This window comes from Scylla paramamosain, chromosome 26, assembly GCF_035594125.1.
Source record: "Scylla paramamosain isolate STU-SP2022 chromosome 26, ASM3559412v1, whole genome shotgun sequence".
Lineage (NCBI taxonomy): Eukaryota > Metazoa > Arthropoda > Malacostraca > Decapoda > Portunidae > Scylla > Scylla paramamosain.
Window position 1 is genome coordinate 16451591 of NC_087176.1, and position 23915 is coordinate 16475505.

Below are 23915 nucleotides of genomic sequence, written 5' to 3' on the forward strand. Positions count from 1 at the left end.
ATTACTACGTACTACATCTCGGTGGAATGTTATACCCAGTACTGGTTGACAGATTGCACCTCGCCTCACCCCATCACGTGAGTCTGTCCCATGGGGACATACATGATCAAACGGTCCTTCCCTTTCTTCCCTGAGATTATCATATAGGCCCATGTTAATATTTCCGAGTCCGTTTCACGCTCCTTTGATCCATCCTCCTCTCTTCACCGGCTATACAAGATATTGTCATTCACTTTAAACTCCTCCTGACCCTTTGTTTCTTCAGTCCCCTCTTCCATCCTGGCATAGTAAGGTGGCAACACGTCCCTCACAAGAACGATCCTCATCAAGCACGCTACCAACTTTACACTCAGCTGGAGCAAAAGGTAGTCCACTAGGTGAACTACTACCCGCCATGTCTGGTCCCGCCAAGGAAGCAGCGTGCTCTTCGCCTCCGGTACACTCCACAGGGGAGGAAACTCTCGCTTCCATAGCTGAGTTGAGAGTCTCTCCGCCCTCGGCAGCTACCCCGAACGTACCAGACAGGAAAGACTGGTCTGAGCACTCTATCCCCACTGTGGCATTATCTTCCACTCCGAGCTCTGCTGGTGGTAGCTCCTCATGATTGCAATCGGCCTCAGGAGTCCTGGGTTACTCACTTCGCCATAGAGCGAGTTACGATACTTAAGGGTTCTGGAATTTCAACGAGCCCGACGCCTGAGACGGTGCCCACGGACGGGGGCCGCATCCAGACTTTCCGAGCCAGGTCATTCCCCAAAAGGAAATCTACTCTCGATATTGGTAAGTCCTCCGCTAGCGCCACCCACCCCTCCGCGGTCATTAGCAAGCATTCTTATTTCATTTCAACTGTGGCAAAAGTCTCCGCAGCATTAATCTCCTGGCACAGTATTTCCTTACTTGAAGCCACTCACCTCTCAGTAATGTTCTTGCAAACAGATTGATGGGCTGCAGTGGCATGCAATATTGTCACAGGGTATCTTAGCCGAGCAATGTCAACTGTGCCCTCACACGAGAATGGCCGGCACCAGTCCAAACCAGACCTCACAAGAGCTGGTGGTGTACAAACGGGTCACACGGAGGCGATTTCCTCTGCCTCTCCTTTCAATTTAGTAAATACCGACAGAATACCCTCACGTTCGATGTAATGGGGCTGGATGCTCAAAACTCTCCCGCAGCACGCCTCTAATTAAGACCCCCATGCACTATCAATCATGATTGTGCAATCATGGCTTGTAATGTATGGGGGCCTTAAAGGATCTTCTGCTACGATCACGTAGAAGGCGATCTCTCAGACTAGCAACAGCATCTGTTTCTGGGAGGGCATAACTGCTGTGGCTGTACCAAGATTTAAGATGCCCTATATCCATACAACAATAGCAAGTGGGTTGGCTGTTGAATTTGGGATTACTATGCATCATGCTTTCAGTTATCCTCCAGGGCTATTGCTGAGTGGCTGTCCAGGGCTATTACAGTGAATCGCAGGCTCGCAAATCATTGTAGGAGTAATGGATGGACGTTCATCGACAACTGGGACCTTTTCTATGGCAGGGACACCTTGTACGCCAGGGATGGAGTGCATTTATCACGCCAGGGTGTTCGTGTTTTGGCCGAAACACTCGAACGGGAGGTTACTGCACTCCAGCACTTTTTTCGTTAGTCGGGAGGGAGGAAGGGGTAGTGAGAAGGCGAGGGGCAAAATAGTTAAATCTAGAAAGGTAGCTAGCTCAGGGATGGTGAGAAATAGCTTAAGTGTTTACTACACAAACTGTAGAAGTATTTTGAATAAAATAGACTTGCTTAGAGGAATAGCGAGCGTTGAGAAATTTGATATCATTGCTTTAACTGAAACTTGGTTAGATATGTCAGGAAAAGTATTTAATCCAGAGGTTAAGATAGATGGGTATACAATGTTCTATAAAGATAGGGAAAACAGGAGAGGAGGAGGCGTCGCGTTATACGTTAGGGACACATTACAGTGTTGTATCAACAGTAGAATTAAAACAGATAACAAAGCGAAGTCGATATGGGTAGATATTAAAGAAGGATCGCAGTCAGTAGTACTAGGGGTAGTTTACAGACCACCGACCAGTACAGAGGAAATTAACACCTCACTGTGGCAGGAATTAAATAGAGCAGGCAGGTACAGTCAGGTATGTGTGGTAGGAGATTTTAATTTTAGGAATATCGACTGGAGTCTGATGGTGGGTAACAAGGAAGCAGAGGAATTTCTTAAGGTAATTCAGGATAATTTTTTTAAAACAGGTAGTCGTAGAACCCACAAGGGGGAATAATATTCTAGATTTAATTCTTACTAGCAGGGAGGAAGCAGTCACGCAGGTAGAGGTTGGAGGACAGCTAGGTAACAGTGACCATAGGGAAATTAGGTACAATTTAGAATGGGAAGAAACAGTTAGAAACAAAAACACTAGTAAAATACCTGACTTTAGGATAGCAAATTTTGAAGAATTAAAAAGGTACCTCCAAGGAGTGGACTGGCAAGGGATGCAGGGTGAGGTCAGGTCAGGGACGGAGTTCAGAGAGATAAGGCAGGATGAGAGAGATGAGGTGAGGCGTGAGGGTGTAGGACAAGAGGAGGGAAGATGTGTCCGGAAGGGAGGAGGAAAGAGGAAGGGGGGAGCTAGGTGTGAGTATGTTGGAATGTCAGGTCATGCTGAAATGAGAGAGGTGAGGTCGCGGCGAGTAGATGAGGGAGTGGAGAGGATGGTAGGGGAAGAGATGAGAGGACTAGGTGAAGTAAATGAAGATGAATTGTATAAATATTTCGTAGATAAAGTTCATACAGGTCAGTTAGCAAATATTCCGTATAGAACAATAAGATCACAAAAAAATGATCCTAAATGGATGACTGCTAGGTTAAAGCATTATATAGGGCGTAAGAGAAGTATATATAGGAGATTAAGGGCAGGTGAAGAAGTTTTAAGGAAACAATATAATGAATTAGTTAGAACAGTCAGGAAGTTAACGAGGAAAGCTGAGGAAAATTATGAATCAAAGGTAGCCAGCCAGGCGAAGACGGACCCCAAGGGATTTTATCAGGTATACAGGACGAAGATTAAGGATACTGTAGGTCCATTAAAGGCAGCAGATGGGGAGCTGGTTAGTTCTGGGGAGGAGATTAGTAAACTTCTGAATGATTATTTTTTAACTGTCTTCACCCAGGAAAACATGCAGGATATGCCAGATAGTGAACAGGTGTTTAGAGCAGATGAGAATGAGAAGCTGACAGATGTTTCCATAACTAGGGAGATAGTGGAACAGGAGATAGATAGGCTAAAAAAGTTCAAGTCACCAGGACCTGATGAAATATATCCCAGAGTACTTAAGGAATGTAAAGGGATTATTAGTGAGCCGTTAGTTTCTGTCTTTAGGAAATCAGTAGAGTCGGGTGAGGTACCAGTAATGTGGAGGCAGGCTAATGTAGTACCCATCTTTAAGAAGGGAGATAAAACTTTAGCGTCTAATTATAGACCTGTCAGCTTAACTTCAGTTGTAGGTAAAATGTTAGAGTCAATAATAGCGAGGAACATTAGGGAACATTTAGACAAACATAACTTGATCAATCAGTCACAGCATGGCTTCACGAAGGGGAAGTCTTGCCTGACAAACTTGTTAAGTTTTTACAGTAGGGTGTACGAGGCAGTAGATAATGGTGATAGTTATGATATCTTATATCTGGACTTTAGTAAAGCATTTGACAAGGTACCCCATCAAAGGCTCCTGAGAAAGGTTAGGGCACACGGGATAGATGGGAAAGTGTTAGGCTGGATAGGGTCATGGCTTAGTGACAGGCGACAGAGAGTGGTAATAAACGGCTCGAAATCCGAGTGGGGTCATGTAATTAGTGGGGTGCCACAGGGATCAGTATTAGGGCCATTGTTATTTCTAATGTATATCAATGACTTGGATAGTGGAATTAGTAGTGATGTTAGTAAATTTGCGGATGACACAAAGATAGGTAGATTGATTAGGTCAGAATCGGATGCCATCGCCTTGCAGGCAGACTTAGATAGAATGAATGAATGGACGGATAGATGGCAAATGCAATTTAATATCAATAAATGTAAAGTGCTTAGCGTAGGTAGAGGAAACCCACACAATAGGTACACATTAGACAACCAAACTCTGGTAGGTACAGGGTACGAGAAAGATTTAGGAGTTATAGTTAGCTCTGAACTCCGTCTAGGGAAACAATGCATAGAAGCCAGAAACAAGGCAAATAGGGTACTAGGATTCATTTTTAGGAGTGTTAAAAGTAGAAGGCCGGGAGTAATATTAAAGTTATACTTGGCGCTGGTCAGACCTCATCTAGACTACGCGGTGCAGTTCTGGTCCCCACATTACAGGAAAGATATAGGTCTATTAGAATTAGTACAGAGGAGAATGACTAAAAAGATACAGGGGATGAGGAGTATTCCTTACGAGGCGAGGTTGAAGCTGTTAAATTTACATTCCTTAGAGAGACGTAGGTTAAGAGGGGACCTGATAGAAGTCTTTAAGTGGTATAAGGGTTTTAACAAGGGAGATGTAAGCAAAATTCTTAGGATCAGCAACCAGGGTAGAACAAGAAATAACGGGTTCAAGCTTGAAAAATTTAGGTTTAGGAAGGAGATAGGAAAAAAATGGTTCTCAAATAGAGTGGTAGATGAGTGGAACGGACTCAGTAATCATGTAGTTAGTGCTAGGACACTAGAGAGCTTTAAGAGAAGATTAGACAAGTTTATGGATGGGGATAGCAGATGGAAATAGGTAGGTGTGTTTCATACAGGGACTGCCACGTGTAAGCCTGGTCGCTTCTTGCAGCTTCCCTTATTTCTTATGTTCTTATGTTCTTATGTTCTAGGGTCTAGTAGTTCCCACCCGCGAACTTACTTACGCCCCCAACACTATGAAAGTGGACTTCCACTGAGTTGGCATTACTGCTGCCTCCTATCACCTTAACGGTTGAGATACAGGTCGGTGGGCCAAGACATGATTAACTGCCCAAATGGCCGCCTACTTCAGACTTTTAAATATCTTTTCCCGGACGAACATTACTATTTCTTTTTCGGCCACATTTAGAAATTGCTCCATTATCCTTAATTTCTTTAACTCTCTATAAGAGGTGGCCTGCCGCTTGTAATCCTCTTTTCAAAAAACCTTTTTGAAGTAATAAGCACACTCTAGATAATAACACTCTAAATAATAAGGTAATACCATGAGGGTAATGAACCGCTAGTTGGATGTTCTCCAACTCAAATATCATGTTCTTCTCAGCCTCTTCCTTTTCATACATCTTTCGCCTTCTCCCCTTAAAGCCTATTTATTTCTCTCCTCCTCTTGGTCTCCAGCATCTTACCTTCCCTCTTCTCTCTCTTAAGTCTTCTTGCTTCACTTTCAACTTCCAGCTCAAGCCTTCTCATTTATCTAGCCTCCTCCAGCTCCATTTTTCCTCATCTCCAATTCAAATTTTTATCTCCTCAGACATACCTTCCATCTATGATGTTTCACCTACACTGTCAGTGGGACTAATGTTTCGGACGTAGACTCTATATGTAGGGCTGTGTGTCCCGACACCAAACTGAGCCAAATCTATGCTTTCACTCCCTGTAGGCGTAGGAGACGCAGGCTGTGAGTAACCTGTACCCCCAGCCATTCTCTCCTTGATCTAGGCTATGAACAAAACACACAGAACACAAAATAAACATAAAAATGCTACACTGCACCTCATATATGACTGTAAGAACTTCCGGCATTCATGGGGAGGTAGCCAATTCTACCAAATGTCAACCATTCAAATAGCTTCCGTTCAATCTCGGAACAGTTTCTTTTTTTTCTTTTTTCTCAAGGGCCTAGACAACACATAGCCTGGTGCAATGCAAAAAGAGACACGTCCAAGTCACATGTAAGGTCCTACACGGCTACTGTTTCAAGGTCACCACTTTTACCTCGTACACAGAGGAAATAATGAACTTTAGACTTACCTCAACTGCTGAAGAGGACTTAGACACGTGCTAGGGAGAACCAGACAAAACTGGCGCCACAGGAGGATTTAATATTCTAGACTATAGGAGTACCAGATGTCAGCTGTACGACCAACATTCTTGATCGTTTCTTAACCTATAATACTTCTATTTATGCTGTTATCTTCTCTTATCCGTTGGGCTCCTAAGATCACAATCTCATATCTGTATCTTATTCTGTCGTTCCAATCCCTCCTCAAGATCCCCCTAAACGGAGGTGCCTCTGGCATTTTGCCCCTGCTAGATGGGGCACCTGAGGAGGTATTTTGCTGATTTTCCTTGAAATGACTACTGCTTCCGTGAGAGAGACCTGTCTTAGTGTGCCGAACGCATAAAAAAGGTGATAGTGTCTGACATGGAGGCATACATTCCTGACTCTTTTTTCTCGACCCAAACCTTCCAAACCTAACACAGCCTGTTTTTTATGCTGTACATGACAGACAGGTGGCCCACAAAACGTACTTGCGCCTTCCATCACCAGAATCTCATGCACTTTATATTTCTGCCCGGAACCATACCAAGTATGTTGCCCAAACTAGCCAAAATCTCTTTCATTAATGGAAAGTGTCAAAATCTTTCAAGATCTAACTACCCTCGTGACTTCTGGCATCTAGCCAAAAACATCTCCAATAACTTTACTTCTTTGTTTTTCCCTCCTTTATTTCATCCAGATTGCACCACTGCTATCACATCTATCTCTAAAGCTGAACTCTTCGCTCAAAAATTTCCTACCTTGGATGATTCAGGGCTTGTTCTTCCCTCTCTTTTTCCCTCCCTCTCCCACTTCATGCTACTTATTAAAATTCTTCGCAATGATGTTTTCCATACCCTCGCAGGCTTAAACCCTCGAAAGGCTTATGGACCTGATGGGGTCCCTCCTATTTTCTCTGAAATTGCGCCTCCGTGCTTGCACCTTGCCTAGTCAAATTCTTTCAACTCTGTCTGTCAGTATTTATCTTCTTGCTGGAAGTTTGCCTACATTCAGCCTGTTCCTAAAAAGGGTGAACCTTCGAATTCGTCAGAGTACCGTCCTGTTGCTTTAATTTCCTGCCTATCTAAACTTTTTAATCTATCCTAAACAGGAATGCTGGAGTGGTAGACGGTCATTAAATCTATTAACAGTGGTGTTCCTCATGATTCTGTCCTGTCACCAACTCTCTACCTATTATTCATCAATAATCTTCTAAACCAAACTTCTTGCTCTACACACTCCTACGCTGATGATACCACCCTGCATTTTTTTCACGTCTTTTCACAAACGTCCAACACTTCAGGAAAAGAGCAGTTCAAGAAGGGAAGCCACAGAACGCCTGACTTCTGATCATTCTAAAATTTCTGGTTGGGGCAGAGTAAAGTTGGTATTGTTCAATGCCTCAAAAACTCAATTCCTCCATCTATCAACTCGAGACAACCTTCCGGACAACTATCCCTTCTTCAATGACACTCAACTGTCCCCCACTTCTACACTGAACATCCTTGGTATGTTCTTTTCTTATAATCTCAACTGGAAATCCTCTTCACATCTTTTCTCTAGCTAAAACAGCTTTTATGAAGTTAGAAGTTTTGCTACGTCTCCACCTGTTTATTTTTTCTCAGCCCAGCAGCAACTAACTGTGCACAATGGTTTTATCCGTCTATATATGGAGTATGCTTCACATGTCTGGGGGTTCCACTTCTACCACTCTTTTAGACAAGGTGGGATTAAAAGCTTTTCGTTTCATCAACTCCACTCATCTAACTGAATGTCTTCAGCCTTTTTCTCATCTATGCAATGTTCCATTTCTAGCTATATTCTGCCGCTATTTTCATGCTAACAGCTCTTTCAGATCTTTCTTATTACATGCCTCCTCTCCTCCCGCGGCCTTGCTACACAAGACATTATTCTTTCTCTCACCCCTATTCTGTCCACCTCTCTAATGCAAGAGTTAACCAGTATTCTTAATCATTCATCGCTTTCTCTGATAAACTCTGAAACTCGCTGCCTGCTTCTGTATTTCCATCTTAAAGAGAGAGGTTTCAAGACACTTATCCTTCAATTTTTGACTACCGCTTCGGACCCTATTCAGGGATTGACATCTCAGTGGGTTTTTTTTTTTTTATTAAATGTTTGTTGCCCTTGGCCGGTGTCCCTCCTACATAAAAAATAAATAAATAAATGAAATAAATAAATATACACATATATATATATATATATATATATATATATATATATATATATATATATATATATATATATATATATATATATATATATATATATATATATATATATATAGAAACAGAGAGAGAGAGAGAGAGAGAGAGAGAGAGAGAGACAGATGCTGGATCATCCTTGCAGCGAAGTATGAATCCACTGTCATCTAGCATAAAGGTGTGAACGACATGTAGAACAGGTTCCTACTCCTGCGAATCCGCTTCGACAGCACTGCGAACGCAGCAAACTTGCTGTAACAACACTGCGAATCCCTTGTGACAGCGAGGACAGCGCTGCGACAGCGCTGCAACAATGCTGCGATCGTGATGGGACTCCTAGCCGTGGCGACTCAACAGCGAGTGTTTTAAACAGTTGAAAACATTCGCCTGGCGAACTAGCTTCGACTAGGCCCACTCTAGAGAGCGTACTGCGACTCCATTGCGAACAAGTCGCAGCGGAGTTGCAACGCGTTCGCCATCCAATTTCACCAATGTAGGAACGGCCAAAGGAGGCGGAGACCCACCCAGGCGAGAGGCAAAACCAACACATAACTTACACGTTATTGTTTCGCAAAATAAAGAAAAACACGGCATATATGTATGGAGTATTTTTTACTTATAGTTACTTAAAACAGAGGGTATTCCGTAAATCGCGGAATACCCTCTGTGTGTGTGTGTGTGTGTGTGTGTTTGTGTGTGTGTGTGTGTGTGTGTGTGTGTGTGTGTGTGTGTGTGTGTGTGTGTGTGTGTGTGTGTACATATATATATATATATATATATATATATATATATATATATATATATATATATATATATATATATATATATATATATATATATATATATATATATATATATATATATATATATATATATATATATATATATATATATATATATATATATATATATATATATATATATATATATATATATATATATATATATATATATATATATATATATATATATATATATATATATATATATATATATATATATATATATATATATATATATATATATATATATATATATATATATATATATATATATATATATATATATATATATATATATATATATATATATATATATATATATATATATATATATATATATATATATATATATATATATATATATATATATATATATATATATATATATATATATATATATATATATATATATATATATATATATATATATATATATATATATATATATATATATATATATATATATATATTAGGGTGGCCCTTATTTTCGAAAGTTTGAAAATCAGTCTCCAAACCCGGATTCTTGTTCCACTCTATGAGAAAACCACGCGAGTAATTTTTTTTTTAAATCGAATAATATTTACCCGGTGCTCAACGACCTTGAAGTTTTACTATATAAGATCATTTTCACGTTCAACGATACAGGGGCTTTGTCGGTGACAAATGCCGCGGCTCTATTCTCAGATGCTCTCGTTGGTGGACTATGGACCAAGGACTGTGTGTGGCAACTCTCGTCTAGTGCTCCTTTTCCTCTGTCTAGGATTTGTCTAGTGCTTGGCAGTACTTTTTCAACGTGTTTGCATGTTTCTGGAGTGCGTTACTAACTGTTGTCAATCCTTTCTCATTTTCAGGCTAAGATGGCTTCTAAGCGACGTTATCTGTGTGCCCCCATAAACGAGATATCTGGAGCCCAACTTCCATCCTCTGGAGAAGTTCTGGGCCTCCTGACCTACAAGTTGGACGTAGAGAAGATGACGGTGGTGGACGCGTCCCGGAAGGTCTCGAAAATTGTTGAGGCGCTGTGGGCTAAGGCTAGAATTCCCATGCAGCGGATTGACACCGTCGTCAAGAACATCCAGACCTTGTACAAGGAGTACACCCTTGTACGCAAGAACAAGGCACGGACAACAGGAACACAAGTGAAGAGGGAGGAGGAGTTCAAGGAGCGCCTGGCGAATCTCTTCGACGTCGCGAAGGCCGGCGCTTTAGAGACAATGACAAACGAGGAGGACAAAGCTTTTCTTCTCGCTCAACGTGAACCAGGACGCCGGGGACGCATGGGAGGGGTGGACACAGCACTAGCTGCCCAAGAACAGCGATCGTCACAGCGGCAAGCGACACAGGAGGTGAGGAAGCGACGCGCGGAGGAGGAGGCGTCGACGTCCGCGGCAAGAGTCCAGTTGGAGGATTCGTCCTCAACCTCCTCTAGCACCAGCGCCGAAGGAAGCCCCACACTTGGTATCTCCCCAGTCCCACCCAAACGGCCTCGAGCGAACCTCAACATCGTCACCCCGGACGTGGCGGCCTCTTTGGATCGCGTCAAGGTGAGCGACCGTGGCGCAGTGTTCGTCCTCACCGAGACAGCGCGTGCCCTGGGGCACGACACAGTTGAGTACAACATCAACAGGACATCGATCCAAAGCCAGCGCCGTCGTCACCGCGAGCAACTGGCCTCCGCCCTCAAGGAGAAGCTGCGAGTAGAAGGCCCCTTGGTAGTCCACTGGGACGGGAAGCTGATGCCGGATCTCACCAGCAACGCCCACGTCGACCGCTTGCCCATCCTCGTGTCTGGGGGAGGGGAGGTTCAGCTGCTGCAGGTGGCGAAGCTTCCCAGTGGAAGAGGGGCGAATGAAGCGAAGGCCGTCGTGGAGGCGTTGGAGAAGTGGAGCGTCGCTGACCGGGTCGTGGGGATGTCCTTTGACACCACCGCCGCCAACACGGGTCGCCACACCGGGGCGTGTACCCTGATTGAGCGGCAGCTGAAGAGCGACCTCCTCTACCTCGCCTGCCGGCATCACATTCTCGAGCTCGTGATCGAGGCGGTCTTCACGTCGGTGATGGGGCCAACTACAGGGCCTGCTGTCCTGCTGTTCAAGCGTTTCCAGGAGAGGTGGCCCTTCATCAACCAAGGCGAGTTCCAGCCGATCGAGGATGGAGCAGGAGAGGTCGACATCGAGTGGTTCCTTCAGGCCCTGAAAGAGCGGACAGACCTTCGGGACGACTACCGGGAACTTCTGGAACTAACCGTCATCTTTCTCGGCGGCGTACCTCCCCGCGGAATCCGCTTCCGTGCCCCTGGCCCCATGCACCACGCTCGGTGGATGAGCAAGGTGCTGTACTCGCTCAAGGTGTGGCTGTTCAGGGAACAGGTCAAACTGACGCCGAAGGAGGAGCGCGGACTGTTGAGGGTAGCCATGTTCTCCGCCCGCCTCTACAGCAAAGCCTGGACGCAAGCCCCACTTGCTGTCGCGGCTCCGCTCAACGATCTTCAGCTGCTTCAGGCACTGGACGGGTACGAGGACGCGGAGGTCTCCAAGGCCGCGACAAACAAGCTCCTCGGCCACCTCTGGTACCTCTCGGAAGAGCTGGTAGCCCTGGCGTTCTTCGACGACCGGGTTTCATCAGAAACAAAGAAGAAGATGGTAGCGGCGATTGAGGAGAAGGACGGCAACGACACAGCCCAGAAGCGAGTGACCATTCCCGCTTCAGCGATCAGCGGCTGCAGCCTTGAGGACTTCGTGACCTCCAATACGTCCTCGTTCTTCTCCAAGATGTCCATCGACAAGGGATTCCTGGCGTTGGAACCGGCAGACTGGAAGAAGGATGAGGCGTACGGCAAGGCGTGCAAAGCGCTGGGGAACCTGTCGGTCACCAATGACCACGCGGAACGAGGCGTCGCCCTGATTCAGGAATATAACCGGCTCCTGACGAAGGACGAAGAACAACTGCAGTTCCTCGTCCAGGTCGTCGCGGACCATCGGCGCCAGTTCCCGGACACCAGGAAGGGAACGCTTGCACGGACCGGGCGACAATGAGTGGCTAGCAACCACACAACCCCCGCCAGGAGAGGAAAGCGGCTAATACTCCCACGAGAGCAACGTGGGAGGGGGACCCGGAGTGCTTGTGACTAGCGTTCGATGAGTAAAATTTCAGAGTCGTTGAGCACCGTTTAAATATATTCCGATTTCAATGAAACCTTGCACAGCACGTTTCTGGGTCAAAAGGAACAAGAATCCGGGTTTGGAGCATAGACATTATTCGTTTGAAATTTCACCCCCCTACAGAGGGCCACCCTAATATATATATATATATATATATATATATATATATATATATATATATATATATATATATATATATATATATATATATATATATATATATATATATATATATATATATATATATATATATATATATATATATATATATATATATATATATATAATATATATATTATATATATTATATATATATATTATATTTATATATATATATATATATATATATATATATATATATATATATATATATATATATATATATATATATATATATATATATATATATATATATATATATATATATATATATATATATATATATATATATATATATATATATATATATATATATATATATAAATATATATATATATATATATATATATATATATATATATATATATATATATATATATATATATATATATATATATATATATATATATATATATATATATATATACATACTCCATACATGGACGGATAAGGCCCTTGTAGAGAGTTAGCAGCTGGGGGGGTGAGAAAAACTGGCGGAGACGTCTCAGAACACCTAACTTTATAGAAGCTGTTTTAGCTAGAGATGAGATGTGAAGTTTCCAGTTCAGATTATAAGTAAAGGACAGACAGAGGATGTTCAGTGTAGAAGAGGGGGACAGTTGAGTGTCATTGAAGAAGAGGGGATAGTTGTCTGGAAGGTTGTGTCGAGTTGATAGATGGAGGAATTGAGTTTTTGAGGCATTGAACAATACCAAGTTTGCTCTGCCCCAATCAGAAATTTTAGAAAGATCAGAAGTCAGGCGTTCTGTGGCTTCCCTGCGTGCTATGTTTACCTCCTGAAGGGTTGGACGTCTATGAAAAGACGTGGACAAGTGCAGGGTGGTATCATCAGCGTAAGAGGGGATAGGACAAGAAGTTTGGTTTAGAAGATCATTAATGAATAATAAAAAGAGAGTTGGTGCCAAAGCTTTGTGCCAGACTCTATCAAAAGCTTTTGATATGTCCAAGGCAACAGCAAAAGTTTCACCAAAATCTCTAAAAGAGGATGACCAAGACTCAGTAAAGAAAGCCAGAAGATCACCAGTAGAGCGGCCTTGACGGAACCCATACTGGCGATCAGATAGAAGGTTGTGAAGTCATAGATTTTTAAGAATCTTTAAGAACAATAGGAGAACAAATAACAATAAGAACAAATCTTTAAGAACAATAGGAGGGACCCCATCAGATCCCTAAGCCTTCCGAGGGTTTAGGGCAGCGAGGGCATGGAAAACGTTATTGCGAAGAATTTTAATACGTGGCATGAAGTAGTCAGAGGGTGGAGGAGAGGGAGGAACAAGCCCAGAATCGTTCAAGGTAGAGCTTTTAGCAAAGGTTTGAGCAAAGAGTTCAGCTTTAGAAATAGATGTGATAGCAGTGGTGCCATCTGATTGAAATAGAGGAGGGAAAGAAGAAGCAAAGTTATTGGAGATATTTTTGCCTAGATGCCAGAAATCACGAGGGGAGTTAGATCTTGAAAGGTTTTGACATTTTCTGTTAATGAAGGAGTTTTTGGCTAGTTGGAGAACAGACTTGGCATGGTTCCGGGCAGAAATATAAAGTGCACGAGATTCTGGTGATGGAAGGCTTAAGTACCTTTTGTGGGCCACCTCTCTATCATGTATAGCACGAGAACAAGCTGTGTTAAACCAAGGTTTAGAAGGTTTAGGACGAGAAAAAAGAGTGAGCAATGTATGCCTCCATGCCAGACACTATCACCTCTGTTATGCGCTCAGCACACAAAGACTGGTCTCTGACATGGAAGCAGTAGTCATTCCAAGGAAAATCACCAAAATACCTCCTCAGATCCCCCAACTAGCAGAGGCAAAACGCCAGAGGCACCTTCGCTTAGAGGGATCCTGAGGAGGGATTGGAGTGATAGGACAAGATAAAGATATGAGATTGTGATCGGAGGAGCCCAACGGAGAAGAAAGGGTGACAACATAAGCAGAAGGATTAGAGGTCAGGAAAAGGTCAAGAATGTTGGGCGTATCTCCAAGACGGTCAGAAATACGAATAGGGTGTTGCACCAATTGCTCTAGGTCATGGAGGATAGCAAAGTTGTAGGCTAGTTCACCAGGATGGTCAGTGAAGGGAGAGGAAAGCCAAAGCTGGTGGTGAACATTGAAGTCTCCAAGAATGGAGATCTCTGCAAAAGGGAAGAGGATCAGAATGTGTTCCACTTTGGAAGTTAAGTAGTCAAAGAATTTCTTATAGTCAGAGGAGTTAGGTGAGAGGTATACAGCACAGATAAATTTAGTATGAGAGTGACTCTGTAGTCGTAGCCAGATGGTGGAAAACTCGGAAGATTCAAGAGCGTGGGCACGAGAGCAGGTTAAGTCATTGCGCACATAAACGCAGCATCCAGCTTTGGATCGAAAATGAGGATAGAGAAAGTAGGAGGAAACAGAAAAGGGGCTACTGTCAGTTGCCTCAGACACCTGAGTTTCAGTGAGGTAAAGAAGATGAGGTTTAGAAGAGGAGAGGTGGTGTTCTACAGATTGAAAATTAGATCTTAGACCGCGAATGTTGCAGAAGTTAATGTAGAAAAAGTTGAGGGGGGTGTCAAGACACTTAGGGTCGTCGACAGAAAGGCAGTCCGACCTGGGGACATTTATGGTCCCCTCCCCAGATGGGGACTCCGAGGCTGGTGCAGAAGTCGCCATGATGATTTTAAAATTTTTGAGTGAAGGGTGTGTGTGTTATTAGGTGCTTGTAGTTTTGTGTGGAGGAAGAGAGTTGTCTTTAGAGGGCAGGCTGTGACTGCCCCCTTGTGTTGTGAGACACAAAGGGAAACGTTCAGTGAGGTCACAGCTGGGTTTAATGATAAGTTCACAGCACCCCCTGAACAGTGCTTTAGACCTCACTGGGAGTAATTATATATATATATATATATATATATATATATATATATATATATATATATATATATATATATATATATATATATATATATATATATATATATATATATATACTCGTATATATATATATATAGGCCGGCCGGCGCCCCTCCTACTCTTACAAGAGTGAGGTTTGACTAGCACCACAGTGGGGCATTTTTTTTTCATTTGTTACCCCTTGGCCGGCGCCCCTCCTACATAAGAAATATATATATATATATATATATATATATATATATATATATATATATATATATATATATATATATATATATATATATATATATATATATATATATATATATATATATATATATATATATCATTGAATGTGATAGCTAGTTGAGCATTTATTATTTTTCTTAAGATATTTTCCTTATATGATTGATTGATTTCCTTATGATTGTCTTGTATTCTTTTTTTTATTGGCTGTATGACTTCGCCGAAGCTAGTCATTGTCGCTAGATCGCGATTTCGGGTCCTTGACCCTTCTTCAGTAGCGAAGGTATTTCCGTATTGAGGGTGTCGGAGAGAATGGCTCAAGCTGATTGCGGGGATGTATTTATACCGGTAGGCTTGTCACCCCGCTGCGCGTCCTGGTCTCTGATTGGCTGACGGCTGTCGCGGGCTGTGCTGGGCTGCTATCCAAGCTGGGTCTTCGCGCGCTCGGTAATGCTTGTAGGTCTTCGGATTGTTGATTTAATGTAGGGTTTGTCTCTTTTATATATAGTGCTTCTAAGATGGGGAGACGCCTGGTGTCTGGGCATGTAGTTAGGATCTCCGTTTTATCTACTAGCATTCCTCTTGTGATGTTTATGTTATGCTTCTGCTTCAGATGTTTCTTGGGTGCTCCTGATGCGAGGTGGAAAGTTAGTCGTTGGGAGAGTCTTGTTGTCGTCATGCCAACATAGGTGGAGGGAAGGACTTTACAGTTTCCTTGGTTACACGTAAACCCATATATGACATGTGACATTTGAAGGCTCTCTTTCTCTTTTGAGGGGTTATTTTTCAGAAGAAGATGGCTGGTTTTCTTGGTGTTGTAATAAATTATCAGTTTAACTTGTCTGTCAGGGTCGGAAGGCTTGATGTTCCTCTTCACAATCTGCGTGATGGCCCTCTCATCTTTTTCGTTGGCGGTAGAGAAAGTTGCTTTATAGAAGATGTTGATGTTCCCTTTCTTATCCTCTTGTTGCTTCTTGTTATGCCAGCTGTCGACAATTTTCTTTACTAGGCGGTTGATGTCCTTTTCACTGAAATTGTTGTTTATGAGGACTTGAGTTGAGCGCTGTATTTCTTGGTGGACTTGTTTCCACGTGCTGCAGTGTATAAGCGCTCTTCTGATGTAGGCTGAGATAGTGGAATCCTTGTACCTCGTGGGACACTCCAGGATTCGTTGGTTTTGTGTAGACGCTGGTGGTAAATCTTCCTTCTTCTAGTTGCACTAGGACGTCAAGAAAGGGCATGGCTCCATCTTTGCTGTTTTCCATAGTAAATGTTAGCCCAGATGTTTCTTGGAGGTGAAGTCTAAGATGCTCTGCTTCGGCTGCATCCTTTGTCTTGATGAAAATGTCGTCAATATACCGGCAATAAATATCCGGCTTTTTTACTTTCTTGAAAACTTCCTCCTCGATGCAACTCATGAAGAAGTTTGCCAAGAGTACACCGAGAGGAGAACCCATTGCCACGCCGTCTGCCTGGCAGTACTTGTTACTGCGGGGGCAGGTAAAAGGTGCTTCTTTAGTGCAGCACTCCAGCAGTTCTCGGAATACAGCTTCTGGGATCGCAAGCTTAGGTGTTGCTTCATTGTGATAAACACGTTCCATCATGTAGTTGATGGTGCGATCCACTGGAACATTCGTGAACAAGGATTCGAATGTTCACGAATGTTCCAGTGGATCGCACCATCAACTACATCATATATATATATATATATATATATATATATATATATATATATATATATATATATATATATATATATATATATATATATATATATATATATATATATATATATATATATATATATATATATATATATATATATATATATATATATATATATATATATATATATATATATATATATATATATATATATATATATATATATATATATATATATATATATATATATATATATATATATATATATATATATATATATATATATATATATATATATATATATATATATATATATATATATATATATATATATATATATATATATATATATATATATATATACATATATATATATTTCTTATGTACGAGGGACGCCGGCCAAAGGGATAGAAATGAAAAAAAAAAAAAAGGCCCACTGTTGCAAGAGCTCTGATAGTTGACTATAAGTTTGGTGTGTCGAGTTGATAGATGGAGGAACTGAATTTTTGAGATATTAAACATTACTAAGTTTACTTTGCCCCAATCAAAGATCTTAGAGAGATCCGAAGTCAGGCGTTCTGTGGCATGACGTATTTACTTTATGAAGTGTTGGATGTCTACAAAAAGAAGTTAAAAAATGTAGGGTGGTATCATCAGCGCAGGAGAGGATATAACAAGAAGTTTGGTTTTGAAGTTCATTGATGAATAATAGAAAGAGAGTGGGTGACAGGACAGAACCCTGAGGAACACAACTGTTAATAGATTTAGGAGAAGAACAGTGACCGTCTACCACAGCAGCAACAGAAAGGTCAGAGAGGAAACTTGAGGTGAAGTTAAAGGAGAGGGATTTGAAGATGTAGAAGGGTAGTCTGGAGGTCAAAGCTTTGTGCCAGGCCCTACCAAAAGCTTTTGATATGTCTAAGGCAAAAGCAAAAGTTTCACCTAAATCTCTAAAGAAGGATGACCAAGACTTAACAAGAAAAAACAGATCACCAGTAGAGCCACCTTGATGGAACCCATACTGGCGATCAGATAGAAGGGTGTGAAGTGATAGATGTTTAAGAATCTTGCTGTTGATGATAGATAAAAAAAAAAACTTTAGATAGGCAAGAAATTAATACAGTAAGACGGTAGTTTGAGGGATTACAATGGTCACCTTTTTTTGGGAACAGACTGAATGTAGGCAAACTTTCAGCATGAAGGAAAGGTAGATGTTGATATAGAGAGTTGAAAGAGTTTGACCACGCAATATGCAAGAACGAAGGTACAGTTTCGAAGAGCAATAGGAGGGATCCCATCAGGTCCATAAACCTTCCGAGGGTATAGACCAGCGATGACATGAAAAACAACACTGAAGGATCTTAATGGGTAGCATGATGTGATCAGAGGGTGGAGTAGGGTTAGGAACAATCCCTGGATTTTTAAGCAAAGGTTTGAGTGAAGCTTTAAAAATAGATGAGATGGCAGTGGTGCCATCGGGTTGATATGAAAGGGAAAGATGAAGAAGCAAAGTTATTGGAGTTATTTTTTTAGCTAGGTGACGGAAGTCATGAGGGGAGTTAGATCTTGAAAGATTTTGACACTTTATATTAGTGAAGGAGTTTTTGACTTGTTGGAGAACAAATTTGGTATGATTTCAGGCAGAAATATAAAGCGCATGTAATTCGGATGACGGAAGGCTTAGGTACCCTTTGTGGGCCACCTCTACATCATGTATATCACGAGACCACTCTGTGTTAAATCAAGGTTTGGAAGGTTTAGGGCGAGAGAAGGAAAGAGTACGCTTTTATATATGTTTATATGTGTTAATACATACATACATACATATATATATATATATATATATATATATATATATATATATATATATATATATATATATATATATATATATATATATATATATATATATATATATATATATATATATATATATAGTCTGTACACACACAAACACACACACACACACACACGCAGACATGCATAACAAGAGTGAATCATATGAATAGGTTACCTTGATGCATTATTTGATTTATCGTACATCAAAAGCATTGTGTTCGTCATCGAATACGTCCAGTGATCTGTGAGCACCTTGAAGATTGTGTCTCGAGGAAGGAATGCAACCACCAGTAGCCTTGTGGACCACACGAAGAGGCGACCTCGAAGTGATATTTCCGCAAAGTCAGCGAGAAAGGTGATGTTATTACTTATAACAAGCACCGTCACGCACCAAGATTCTTTGCGCAGCTGAAATAAAAAGTATGTAGTTTATGTGGATGATGGTACAAATTGCATTCATGAGTGAAAATAAATATCCGTTTGCTCATGAATAACGATAATAATAACAGCAATAATAATAATAATAATAATAATAATAATAATAATAATAATAATAATAATAATAATAATAATAATAATAATAATAGTAATAATAATAATAACAATAATAAAAATAATAATATAATTGATATAAAGAAATGTAATGCTAATATTAATTTTAAAACAAAAAATTAATTACTAAATTGAAAGTGACATTTATCCCCCCACAAAAATACAATAGTACAGCTTCACTTAATATAGATGCAGTAACAACATTTCGGCGTTAATGATTTCAGTGGTGACACTATAGCGATATATTAAGATAAAAACAAGTAAATAAATAAAATAAATAATAATAATTAACAAAAAAAAATATCGATGGGAATGCGGATGGAATGCTGTAGACATTGTTGTAGGCCATGTAGATCAATAAAATTTAAGGACTTCGCTGGCTGGCTTGTGGTGACCATATCAGGAGGAGGCAGTACACACCTGCCGAAACGATAATTACTCCCAGCTCTGTTCAGGGGTTGCTGTGAACTTATCATTAAACCCAGCTGTGACCTCACTGAACGTTTCCCTTTGTGTCTCACAACACAAGGGGGCAGTCACAGCCTGCCCTCTAAAGACAACTCTCTTCTTCCACACAAAACTACAAGCACCTAATAACACACACACCCTTCACTCAAAAATTGTAAAAAATCATCATGGCGACTGCTACACCAGCCTCGGAGTCCCCATCTGGAGAGGGGACCATAAATGTCCCCAGGTCGGACTGCCTTTCTGTCGACGACCCTAAGTGTCTTGACACCCCCCTCAACTTTTTCTTCATTAACTTCTGCAACATTTGCGCTCTAAGATCTAATTTTCAATCTGTAGAACACCACCTCTCCTCTTCTAAATCTCATCTTCTTTTTCTCACTGAAACTCAGGTGTCTGAGCCAACTGACAGTAGCCCCTTTTCTGTTCCCTCCTACTTTCTCTATCCTCATTTTCGATGCAAAGGTGGATGCTGTGTAATGATGCGTGCGCAATTACGTAACCTGCTCTTGTGCCTACGCTCTTGAATCTTCCGAGTTTTCCACCAACTGGCTACGACTACAGAGTCACTCTCATACTAAATTTGTCTGTGCTGTATACCTCTCACCTAACTCCTCTGACTATAAGAAATTCTTTGACTACTTAAATTCCAAAGTGGAGCACATTCTGACCCTCTTCCCTTTTGCAGAGATCTCCATTCTTGGAGACTTCAATGTTCACCACCAGCTTTGGCTTTCCTCTCCCTTCGCTGACCATCCTGGTGAACTAGCTATCCTCCATGACCTTGAGCAATTGGTGCAACACCCTACTCGTATTCCTGACCGTCTTTGAGATACGCCCAACATTCTTGACCTTTTCCTGACCTCTAATCCTTCTGCTTATGCTGTCACCCTTTCTTCTTCGTTGGGCTCCTCCGATCACAATCTCATATCTTTATCCTATCCTATCACTCCAATCCCTCCTCAGGATCCCCCTAAGCGAAGGTGCCTCTGGCGTTTTGCCTCTGCTAGTTGGACCTGAGGAGGTATTTTCCTAATTTTCCTTGGAATGACTACTGCTTCCGTGTCAGAGACCCGTCTTTGTGTGCTGAGCGCATAACAGAGGTGATAGTGTCTGGCATGGAGGCATACATTCCTCACTCTTTTTCTCGTCCTAAAACTTCTAAACCTTGGTTTAACACAGCTTGTTCTCGTGCTAAACATGATAGAGAGGTGGCCCACTAAAGGTACTTAAGCCTTCCATCACCAGAATATTATGCACTTCATATTTCTGCCCGGAACCATGCCTAGTCTGTTCTCCAACTAGACAAAAACTCCTTCATTAACAGAAAATGTCAAAACCTTTCAAGACCTAACTCCCCTCGTGATTTTTGGCATCTAGCCAAAAATATCTCCAATAACTTTGCTTCTTCTTCTTTCCCTCCTCTATTTCAACCAGATGGCACCACTGCTATCACATCTATTTCTAAAACTGAACTCTTTGCTTAAACCTTTGCTAAAAACTCTACCTTGGACGATTCTGGGCTTGTTCCTCCCTTTCCTCCACCCTCTGACTACTTCATGCCACGTATTAAAATTTTTCGCAATGATGTTTTCCATGCCCTCGCTGGCCTAAACCCTCGGAAGGCTTATGGACCTGATGGGGTCCCTCCTATTGTTCTCCGAAACTGTGCCTCCGTGCTTGCACCTTGCCTAGTCAAACTCTTTCAGCTCTGTCTGTCAACATCTACCTTTCCTTCTTGCTGGAAGTTTGCCTACATTCAACCTGTTCCTAAAAAGGGTGACCGTTCTAATCCCTCAAACTACCGTCCTATTGCTTTAATTTCCTGCCTATCTAAAGCTTTTGAGTCTATCCTCAACAGGAAGATTCTTAAACATCTATCACTTCACAACCTTCTATCTGATCGCCAGTATGGGTTCCGTCAAGGCCGCTCTACTGGTGATCTTCTGGCTTTCCTTACTGAGTCTTGGTCATCCTCTTTTAGAGATTTTGGTGAAACTTTTGCTGTTGCCTTGGACATATCAAAAGCTTTTGCTAGAGTCTGGCACAAAGCTTTGATTTCCAAACTACCCTCCTACGGTTTCTATCCTTCTCTCTGTAACTTCATCTCAAGTTTTCATTCTGATCGTTCTATTGCTGCTGTGGTAGACGGTCAATGTTCTTTTTCTAAATCTATTAACAATTGTGTTCCTCAGGGTTCTGTCCTGTCACCCACTCTCTTCTTATTATTCATTAATGATCTTCTAAACCAAACTTATTGTCCTATCCAATCCTACGCTGATGATACCACCCTGCACTTTTCCACGTCTTTTCATAGACGTCCAACCCGTCAGGAGGTAAACATATCACGCAGGGAAGCCACAGAACGCCTGACTTCTGATCTTTCTAAAATTTCTGATTGGGGCAGAGCAAACTTGGTATTGTTCAATGCCTTAAAAACTCAATTCCTCCATCTATCAACTCGACACAACCTTCCAGACAACTATCCCCTCTTCTTCAATGACACTCAACTGTCCCCCACTTCTACACTGAACATCCTCGGTCTGTCCTTTGCTTATAATCTGAACTGGAAACTTCACATCTCATCTCTAGCTAAAACAGCTTCTATGAAGTTAGGTGTTCTGAGACGTCTCCGCCAGTTTTTCTCACCCCCCCAGCTGCTAACTCTGTACAAGGGCCTTATCCGTCCATGTATGGAGTATGCTTCACATGTGCCTCTCTCTCACCGCCGCAATGTTTCATATCTAGCTGTCTTCTACCGCTATTTTCATGCTAACTGCTCTTCTGATCTTGCTGATGCATGCCTCCCCTCCTTCCGCGGCCTCGCTGCACAAAACTTTCTTCTTTCTCTTACCTCTATTCTGTCCACCTCTCTAACGCAAGAGTTAATCAGTATTCTCAATCATTCATCCCTTTCTCTGGTAAACTCTGGAACTCCCTGCCTGCTTCTGTATTTCCACTTTCCTATGACTTGAATTCCTTCAAGAGGGAGGTTTCAAGACACTTATTCATCAATTTTTGACCACTGCTTTGACCCTTTTATGGGACTGGCATTTCAGTGGGCATTTTTTTTTTATTAGATTTTTGTTGCCCTTGGCCAGTGTCCTTCCTACAAAAAAAAAAAAAATTATAAGTGGTGATGATGAACAATGTTATGCGCAGCGAAAAAGTAGAAAGATGAGAGAGAGAGAGAGAGAGAGAGAGAGAGAGAGAGAGAGAGAGAGAGAGAGAGAGAGAGAGAGAGAGAGAGAGAGAGAGAGAGAGAGAGAGAGAGAGAGAAAGTAAAACATAATGTGCCTGAGGTGCGATAACTACCTGCCCGTTCTCGTTCAGTTTAAAATCTCACGTGTCTAACTAGTATTCTTAAATTAATTTCGACAACTTCCCTTTGCCACCTCATGTTGAATGCAATATATTAAATCTACCAGAAGAGTTGACCTTGCCTATAACGTAGTCAGGTCTCACCCTCGAGTTGTAGTCAGCTGTGTTCATTTTCATAAGAAAATTCTCTAGTGATGAAAGTGACGAGATCGGGCCGGATGCTTGCTGCCCCCTCCAGCTCCTCTCCTGCCTACCCTCCTCTCCCCCTACTCCTTGTCCTTTGCCATGCAATTCACCCACGCTTAAGAGCGCGCAGGGTGATGTTGTTTCCTTTGCATCACGTGTCGTGTAGGACGGACGAAATTAAGTTGTCACTCGGGATGGAGTACTGGCTTGGGATTGGGATGTGCAGAGAGTTAAGGTACATACTTTGGGATTTGATAGTTCAAGACTTCGTGATTTGATAGTTCAAGTAATTTGATAGTTCAAGTAATTCCAAGTAAAAAAAAAAAAAATACTGCATATATATATATGCTGTGTTTTGCGTTATTTTTCGAAAAATTAACGTTTACGTTGTGTGCTCCGGAAACCGCTCGCCTGGGTGGGCCTCTGCTTCCTTCCTTCCCTCATCGG

The 23915-nt window shown here is 41.6% G+C and overlaps 1 protein-coding gene across 1 annotated transcript in view; it reads right to left on the reverse strand.

The window, feature by feature from the left end:
• Window positions 1-23453, reverse strand: part of LOC135113844 (uncharacterized) — a 179652-nt gene extending 156199 nt beyond the window's left edge. The window contains exons 1-2 of the mRNA XM_064029463.1: window positions 23427-23453; window positions 19117-19349 (exon numbers count right to left, since the gene is read on the reverse strand). Of these exons, the coding sequence (XP_063885533.1) occupies window positions 19117-19349; window positions 23427-23453 (260 nt within the window). The remainder of the gene's footprint in view (window positions 1-19116; window positions 19350-23426) is intronic.
• Window positions 23454-23915: the final 462 nt, after the last annotated feature.